Genomic DNA, 9,949 nt, shown 5'->3' with positions numbered 1-9,949 from the left:
TATACAGGACGTATATCAGGTCCAAAACATTCGTCTCTAATTTCTAAATGCAATTCGTCTGATTTGACTCAATGCTTTCAGGTTTCAAGTTGAAGAAACACACATGGTGAACCATCTAATGCAGCTGTGGGTTTTCTCAGGAGCTCCAAACACATTCAGATCAGGTGAACGAATGTTTCTTAACAGACTGGACAGACCCCCAGCTTCTCATGTTCAACAGGACGAGCAGTTTTCAAAATAACTACGTTAAAGTGTGAGAGAGAAATGACTGAGGACAATATAAAAATGAATTTATTCATAAAAAAGTAAAACTCCCGCTGCATGCAACATTCGTTCCATTTGGCAACACACCAGAGCAAATGACATGAGCATGAAATCTGTAACTGTAAACTCTATCAGCACCACAGGCCGCGAAGAATAAAGTATCACTTTGTTGATTTGTCAAATTAAATACAACCACATGATTGAGTGGATACTAAAACAGCATCTCTCCTGCGTTTTGTCAAACATGGAAATACATTGATTTAAAAAAAAAAAAGGAGTCAGTTTGGAACAATAAATATCTGTTTGTAAAAAGTTTCAGTCACGCAGGTTAACAGGAATGAAAAAGAATGAAAACGTTTCTTGAAACTGAAAATATAAAAGGAGTTCTGTAACGGTGTAAAAGTAACAACTTGAGTCATAGCGCGGCGACGGCCGTGAGCATCTCCGTCCTCTGAGGGTCTCTGTCTGCGGCCAGTAGGTAGTCTGAGGGGCCCTCGGCCGCGCGATCAGCTGACTCTTCGACGGGGTCTTCGGGTAAAGCCTGGTACGTCGGGACGGCGTTGAACAGGATGAAGCCCGCGGTGATGACGACAAACGAGACGATGTACAGGGCTGAGAACTGAGACGCAGGTCAGAGGCGTTAGTCGCACGTCAGGGTGATCGGATCGGCCTCAATGTTAAAAGATCGGGAAACCAGAGCAGGTCACTAATAATGATACGCAAGTTTCTAGGACTGGAGGATGACTGTATTTTATCAATATGATCAGTTTTAAATAAATAGATGAGACTGGTGGGCTGACATAAGCTAAAACCAGGTCCCTGTTTTAGTGGCGGTTTGCTGAATCTCCAGAGGAGAACGTGTTGTTTATTCGAGATTGGTTGGCATTTGGATCGGCTGAATATTAAAAGGTTAGTGTTGGATCTGGGGGGCAAAAAACCTTCATCATGATATCTCTAGATAAGACAAAATGTTAGGAAAATATGCTAATTTACCCAGATGTGGTAGCAACACTGACACAACTAAAAAATCCCTTAAGAAAAGTTTCACCTCGATGAGCTCGATTTTCCACTTTCACGTTTTGGATGATTTCTGATTGGCTTTGAGACTATGGCAGACAGTGATAGTTTGTTCCTCGCAGCCACTGAGTATAACATCATGGCGTACGATACAGAAACAGGAGAAAAAAAAAGAGCGGAAGGGACGTTTATATCAGGGGTCGTCAATGTTTTTCAGGCCAAGGACCCTCAAACTGATGGAGAGATTTAGCACGGACCCCCTACCTACTATATGTGTTCTAAATTAAACTTGTCCTATAGTTTTTTTCATAAATATATATTATTATTATCATTATGCATTCAATATTAAGCTTTCAAATAATACACATATACAAATATTCATGTAAGCAGCTGCACTTTTAGCTTCTCCTCACTAACATTGCAGCGTAGCCTCACCTGGGGACTGAATAGGCTCTCAGACAGTTGTGGGAAACCTGACATGAGTCGGCGTGTAATATGCGGCCTCGTGATTGGCTCAGCAGCGATAGGGGCGGGGCCTACTGTGTACAGGAGGCTTAGATTGACAGGTCTCGGCTACTGTGGCGCTCTGTGTGAAACTGTGCTCTGCTGAGACGGATCCTGTATCACTGAATGAGTGCTGACTGAAAGATAACATCTTCTGCCTAAATTTATCCCTTCACTAAAATATGTTGGATTCATGTTAATGTGTATTTAAATTTGTGGGGGAAACTTTAAAAAAGTATAAAAAATGTCTAATCAACCAAAGTTTTTGCGACCCCCTGCAGTACCTCTGCAGAACCCCTAGGGGCTGTGGACCCCCCTGTGGAAGACCTATGGTTTAGAGGAATCGATAATGCCTACGCCGTAGAATCCAGGTGTAATGCATAAAAATGGGATCTGGTTCTCAGTACCCAGCCTTACAACTGTCGGAAGCCACTCACCTTGTAGCGGAAGAGGAAGAGGCCGCAGAAGAGGCTGAAGAGGTCAGCGGTGAGCAGGGAGAGGTTGACTGCAGTAGCGCTGGTCATCTGCACCACCACAGGCATGAAGCTGTACAGAGCGTACATGCACAGGGCGTAGACCGCAAACAGCATGGCTGCAGGACACGACGAAGGGATGACAGTGAGGGGCCATATCATAATCAATGAGGCTTCAGTAGCTGTGTCTAAATATACACTAAATAAACACAGACCTTCTCATTCAATTCAATGAGAAACCGTGTCCAAACGTTTGACTGGTAGTGTATATGTGTATATGTATATGAAACACTGGTATTATTAATGTTAACTTACAAATTCGAAAATCCCACTTTATCTCTGCTACTGCACGAGTTTCCAGGACAGCACTGCAATGACGAGAAGCACAAAGGTTGAACGATGAGCAAATAAATTAAGACATTACAGCGATAAATTGAGCCAAAAAAAGTAAGTATTTAGTTTATTTCTTTTGAAGCGGCTAAAAATTACGTGGCTGTAAAGTTAAATATGTAGTTTTGGCGCAAATGGTTAAAAAAAAAATGTTAGAGCGTGTTGTGATCACTTCAGATGCACAATTTATTACAAAGTGACATGGTCACTTGATTTAGTTTAGTTTAGTTTGTAATGACATTAGTTTTCTTCCCTGCTGTGTTGTTTGTGGGTACACATACTTTATGTTTCCCTGAAACTTTTGCTTTTATTTTGGTAAAAAGTTGAGTCAAGTTTTAACAGACGTAGGATTTGACCCGATTCTTTAATTTAATATTTTTGCCAGGATATAAATTAAAAAAAAAAGCAGCAACTATTGTACTGTGGAATAATCTTGTTGCGCCTCCCAAGCAGTCGCACAAATGCATAAAACAAAGCAATATTCGGCGAGATGTCAAAGACGCTGGCAAAATTAAGGTTGATGCATCAAACTCTCATCACAGAGCAACTGGCGACGCGCCGATGGAAAGCTGGTGGATGTGTTCTGAAATTGATGTGTGAGAGGAAATAAATCCTCGTACAGGCCAGGGGCAGCAGTCTGTGTTCATGATTTAAAAGGAAGAAGAAGAGGAGCTGCCAACAGGGATCAGACTAGCGCCAGCAGAGCAGGACACGCTGATAAAAAGAAATAAATAAATAAAGTAGGTCCACTGACACTTGAAAACAGAAAAAAAAAACTGCCGGCTTGATGTGTCATGGCTGTTGAGTCACAGAGAAACTCAAAAACAGCTTTTATCATCACTTAAATAACATAAGAACTGATCTTTTTTGCCCCCGTTTCCTTTGTTTTCTTATTCTGTTTTAAGCGTCTGGTATCCGGGTCACAGCATCACGCAACCAAACTATAAAAACAGAAAGTGATCCCGACTTACAGCTGTATGCCGCTGATGAGAGTCCCAAAGAGGCCCATCGTGCCCAGGAATTCAACCCGGCTCAAGTTCTTCACCGTGTGCTCCTGACACACATTGGACACGGCGTAGAGGACGGCGCTGAGCAGGACCAGGCCGTCGCCCAGCATCACATCACTGGCTGCACAGAGGAACAGTTCAGACGAGTTCATAATAATTTAATTTAGCTGAGAGGCGAAAATCTGTCAGTAACAAGAGATTAAAGAACAAGAAATCTTATAAAGGGCAACTGCACATCATTTTATTCTCACTGTAGTTGCGCATGACAACTTAAAAAAGTGGATACCATATGATAATATACAGCAACTTTTATAAACATTTTCCTGACACACTATAAATACCATAAGTCTAACTGGGTATCAGGACTCAACATCTTTTAGGTATGGAGCAAAACTAGCCTCACCGAGCAGTATCGAAACTGCACCTGTCAAACGATTAATGCAATCGGCTCTTTTTGCCGCCAGATCTAGAAAAAAAATGACAGTTTCTATGGTTTCGCTCGCAGCAAAACTTGCAGGGCTCTTCATGCCGAGTCTGTGGTGGATTTGGCTTTATGACACGCCACCAAAACGCTCAAAAGTACGGCTGTGCTACATGTCTATGAGGTCTGCTGGTACAACTACAAGCATAACATGCGACTACAAGGCTACTCTACTCATCCGTGTGTGTGTTAAAACATTTATTGTTAAGTTAATCGTTTTTGTCATGCTGTAGTAGGCAGATTTGTGCGCTAATGCTAACTTGCTTGCTAAGTTTTACCCAGTTATCAACTAGAAAATGTGGAGGACTGATGTGTTGGATGAGGTGCTTCATCATGTTAGAGAATTTTGGTTCATGGTTGTGATGCTGAAAATTACACAGCCCAAATAATACTTTGTTTTACAGGTTTGTGCAGTTATTCAATAAAAAAAATCAGTAATTTCATTGTAATTTGTAATTTGTGTTGCATTTGTGTAAAAATCTTCTGAATGGAGACCAGTGGTGATATTTCAACAACTGAAACATCAACTCCAAAAATTAGTATTGAATTAAGTACTCAGCTGGTATTGGTATTGTTTTAAGTGTTCTGGTTTTTAAATGATATCCAGCCCCAATGTAACACAATGCTGCTTAAAGATCAGCGCTTTGTACTACGGCTAAGTTTAACATTGAAAACAGGCGGTAATGAAACGATTCAAAGCGTCCTTAACCTGATCCCTGGTCTCTTCCAGCCAGAATGTCGGCTCCTACCATGGCCCCTACACCCAGCAAGCAAACCCCCACGGCTACGAAGTGGACCAGCTTGTAGCGGGTCTTCAGGAAGAACCAGGACAGCAGCATCAGCACCGGGATCACAAAGCAGTCCAGCAGCTGGAACGCGGACAGAAAGATGAAGACGGATGTTACGCTGGACAAATGAGCTACAACAAAGAGGTCAAGAATAAATCATGTTGATCCTATTATGGGAGCGTTAACGTGACATGTACAATGCTCTCCACGTATGGATCATGACGTGTTCTCCTACCTGTATACTCGTCAGCGTGGTGAACTGGTAGGCCTTCACTACGGCGTAGTTCGCCTCCACATCTGCCAGACCCATCACCAAGTACTTCCACCACCTGCTTTTTAAAATCTGCACAATGTTCCTGTCACCTGTAATTATAATTTCACATAATTATAGGAGAAAAGTACTTCAAAAAACTGAACATGTCTAATCATTCACAATCTTCACAGAATATTCTGTATTCTAACATATATATATTTTCCCGTTTCTAATGCTGGATATTAATAAGCTTGCCGAGGAAGAAAAGGTTGTGACACTACAGGGATATGGTTTAAGTTTATGGCAGACCTAAGCTGAATAACTACAAAAGATCGAGCTCGGTTGAAGCCGGATGGGCGATACCAATCAATCCGATCATTTTAAAAATGTCATTTAGCATTTAGAAAATAAGTTTTCTGAGGAACTGACCTTTGCGGGTGACGAGGACTGTGGTGTACGTTAGCAGCAGCAAGGCGTAGTTGAGGAAGCTCTGCAGCATGGGCGTCTCCACGTGGGCATCGGCCAGGTACTGACAGCTGACCGCCGTCCCGCAGATCAGCAGGGACAGGACCTGGCCCATGACTATGGTCTTCAAGAGACGCCTGGGGAGTCAGGGACAGCTTTGTGAGTCAAAATATTAAAAAAAAGTCCTCCCTGTTGATTCTATCAAGGTTAAGTTGCTGTGAGGGAAGAGAGAGCATGACATCAGTGAATAAAAAACGCTGTTGTGTTTAAATTTCTTTTCTTGCAGTTTTACTTGGAAAAATAAATTGGCAAAAAACAGTAAATATTAATAATATGACAGGACATTACGTATCTTTTTCATTCTTCACCCTCCAAGACACAATCAACAAACCATAAATAATATGCCATTTGAACATGAAAACATAAAAAATAACAAATATGTCACTCTTTATATGTCTAATTTGGTTTTGAAATACACTGCTGGCCCAGTTCTACAGAGCAAATATTAAACATACAGCAAGTTGACAAAACCACACGCTTATGTTCTTGTGCTCACCATGTGAAGACGTCCCTTAGGTTGTAACTGTAGAAACCACATGCAATCCTCACTTTCCCACACAGTCGGTCCTCCACCGGCTCCTCCATCTCTTTGAGGTCTAATCCTAGAAAGACGGGGGGAATAAGAAAGATAATAACCACGAGGGAATACGAGAATTAGTGTCTTTTAAAGTTAGCTTCATCTGACTATCCATGCAGAACATGGCACGAAATCCTCAAAGGAATGTAATATGCCTCACCGTATTACCCACCAAAATGACAAAATATAAATCCCAACCCACTCTGACTAGTTTCTAGTTTTCAAAGTACATCTATAATACACGAAGGTAGATGAACCGGTCTTGGAATATGTGTTCATTTGAGACATTTGTAAATTTAGAACTAACAAGCAAACATGATGAGCCATACATACTGCAGATGTATGCCGAATTTTAATACAGCCTCTAATTATTACTAATATCAAAGCGCTCACATGTCAGCAGGTAAAAATTGTCGGCAATAACAACATTAATGTTAACCTGTCACTTTTTTTAAAGGAGCTCGGTGTGACTTGCTCTACGCATTGGCTCTAAGCGCCAGTGACAGCGTCATTCATCCGGGCATAACTTCCTTAAAATACCAACAGCTACATTCGAAAACATCAAAGTCTACATTTTAAAATAAATGTAAATAAATGTCTATACATACGTTTGGCTGTAAGGTCATATCATGATAGATGTTTAGACATTTTCCAGCGGCGACGAACGACCATGTTCCTTGACTCAGCGTCCACGCGGAGGTACCATTGACTGGATACACTAGAGGGAGGAGCTACGTCGTGCTACGTAGGCAGCATTCTGCCCTCTGATTGGCTGAAACTCAGTTTGAGGAACTGAAGTCAAACTTGATCTGGTTTTACTCTAGTGATGGAGAGTCGACTCTTTTGCCACGGCTCCCGAAGCAGCTCTTTCGGCTCTTCGTATCGTTTATAGCCTAATATTTTTAACACAGAAAACAACATATGGTTTGTGTGTTGCTATTTTAATAGCATTTTATAGCAAATTTAATTTAGTTTGATGCTTAATATTTCAATAAAACTAGAACTGTGCAAACAAATGAACAAAACGCTGCAATCAAATCCACACATGCAAAAACAGAACAGTGTAAATGTCCTTGTGCAGGTTTGTGGTGGAACCTGCACTTAATAGTATCTTCATTTTGCAGCGAAGACACTCCGCTCTGCCGTCCCCAATGTCTTTAAATTTCAGCCAGAGGCTGCTGTTTATAGGTTTCACTGATGACTACCTATGCATACCTACACGATCCATACCACTGTTGCTATGCAACTCGCCCAACAACCGCAGTCACCTTGGACTCTGTTTTGCCAAATACTGTTGTACATTTGTTCATAGTGCTAATTCTGTAAATTGTCCCGAGCTTTGTTTTACTAGATGATAATTATTTTTATTTTACATTAATCTGATCTAGTTTTATTTAAGAGTGATTACTTTTATGTACAACAAAGCTACTGTGACAAAGCAATTTCCCTCGTGGATCATTAAACTCTGTCTAAGTCTATTAGTCACTGCTGTCTGCTGTCTTACTCAGTCGGCCACAGAGTCTGTGCTATGATTATGAGTCTTCACATGGTTTGCTCATGAAAATAAAATTCTGCCCCCATCCTCATACATGCAGAGATGAACGAGCAACAAGTAAAAAAAAAAAGCAGTTGGGAGTTGGCTCTCACTCGATGGGATCCACTCTCCTGATTCATAACCAAGCATCGGCTCTCGGAGCCGCCTCTTTTGCACAATGACATGACACATTACTATTTGACTCGGTTTAACTACATTTTAAAGTCCTATACCTGACTGTTTTCCTATAACTTTACTTGTCTTTTTAGACGTTGCTTTTCCCACTATTATATTTTGAGACAGCTTTAATTGCTGTTTCATAATGAAACATTTTACACTTTTATATTATTTTTCTAACCAACCAGCCCAGGGGGCAAATTGTGTCACACACAAAACACACACACACAAAGGAAATGCAAAGAGACACAGAAAGGTGTAAAATAATCATTAAAAAATGAAGAAAAAACCCTATGGAGAGAAGCAAAACAACTACAAAGAGATGCAACAAGTCAAGAAAACTGTCACAAGAAGCAAATAAAGAAACACCACTATCAACAAACATAGTAATAAAGTTAGCTAAACTCAAAAAGGTTAGCATAAGTGACTACAAATAGAAGTAATTCACAAAAAAGAGAACAGTATGATGATTTGATTCTTCTGTGTTTATTATATTAAATCATTTTAGTTCGTACTTAAGTCCTAACCATTATTTTCTTAAAACATTAAGACTATTTCTTGAAACATCATTGGTTTTATCAAAACATTAGCACTTCTTGCCTGATTCTTATTTCAAGACACAGTCTCCTTAGAGTGTAACTGCACCAATATGTTTCTAATTTAGACACCACTACTTTTTTTTTTTTTTTTTTTTTTTTTTTTACTTTAAAACATACACATTAGCACATCAGAAACCATTATCCAGTAGCACAATATTTAGCCTTCAAGTAGCTTCTCATTTCTCACATCATGTTTTCACTTCCATGTCTCAACCTCCAGAGTTTTATCTTAAACCAGATGATCAAAACTGCACTTGTTATTCTTAAATGGGAGGTTGAAACCGTTCTGCTTGCGTGAGAAACCATTTCACCAAGGCTGTCAGGCAGAGGAAGAATGATAACAAACACAGAAACTTAATAACTGCCCCTGAGGCTGTTTAAACATTGATTCTTTTTATTTTTTAACTCTAGTTCTCCTCTCAGTGTGCTGTATGTGGTTCTGGTAACTGGTTTTAAGACAGAATTCATGCACTGGAGCAGCTACAGTTCTGGGGCTGGTGTCCAAGCAGAGTTTACAATCATTGGTGTATTTTGTGCTTTAACTGAAACTACTCCACTACATACTCTATAAAGATATTTTTTGAATACCCTACAAATATTCATTCATAGTTAGAGGTTACTTTAAGGCATATTGGGACATTAATAATCTATTACATTATGAAGAATTACATTAAATACAGTAAATACAGTACTTTGTTGCTTTGCATACTGTCATATTCTAGTAGTACAATTTTGTCTTGAATGAAATTAATATTTTACTATGCTTTGTTATTTGCCAATTAATCTATTTGTATTTGTTTATACTTGAAGGCACTGTAGTCATTCCTCCAGACACTATTTTGCTCCTAACTTCAACCTTGAAGACAAATTGTCCACTTGCTGTCTAATATGTCCTAATGTGAAAACAAAACCAAACAGAAAAGTGGTTATGACCTAATAATGTCATGGCTGAACAACAGTTTCAAGTTCAAGTTAGCTCTTGTAGCATGCAATTTTTAAACTACAATAAAGTTTTATGATATTTTGGGTAAAAAGAAAAGGTTTTGACATAAACATCTCTTGGACAAAAATGGAAACTTCTTTACTGATATCAGAATTAGATTAGGAGTTATAATACAACAGACCCAGAGTTTGTCTTTAATTTGAATTTGAGTGGAAGCATCATAATTAGTGTAATTATTCTGTATCATATGGAAAAATTTCAACTTGTAGATTCTGTATATCTTCTGGTTAGGTGATGTTTTTGTATTCTGTGTGTAATTTGTTGGAGTAGTTAGAGTAGTAGAGTAGTCATATCATAGTGATATGAAATACAAAACAAACAAAAAAACAACAACATATGTCCCTCTAAAATTTGGTG

General features: G+C 39.5%; 1 protein-coding gene across 1 annotated transcript; it reads right to left on the bottom strand.

Annotated features, from left to right (window-relative positions):
- Nucleotides 1-273: 273 nt before the first annotated feature.
- On the bottom strand, nt 274-7,017 carry LOC125021159 (solute carrier family 35 member F2-like). The gene is made up of 9 exons (XM_047607084.1): nt 6,888-7,017; nt 6,199-6,304; nt 5,607-5,779; nt 5,160-5,287; nt 4,846-5,005; nt 3,620-3,776; nt 2,574-2,626; nt 2,223-2,377; nt 274-883 (listed from the first exon to the last, which is right to left on the bottom strand). Exons 2-9 carry the CDS (start codon nt 6,285-6,287, stop codon nt 680-682), a joined length of 1,119 nt encoding a protein of 372 aa, XP_047463040.1. The 5' UTR covers nt 6,288-6,304; nt 6,888-7,017; the 3' UTR covers nt 274-679.
- Nucleotides 7,018-9,949: the final 2,932 nt, after the last annotated feature.

The sequence above is a fragment of the Mugil cephalus genome, chromosome 15, assembly GCF_022458985.1.
Source record: "Mugil cephalus isolate CIBA_MC_2020 chromosome 15, CIBA_Mcephalus_1.1, whole genome shotgun sequence".
NCBI lineage: Eukaryota > Metazoa > Chordata > Actinopteri > Mugiliformes > Mugilidae > Mugil > Mugil cephalus.
Note: the sequence above shows the minus strand (reverse complement) of the source record. Positions and strands in the feature narration are given on the sequence as shown.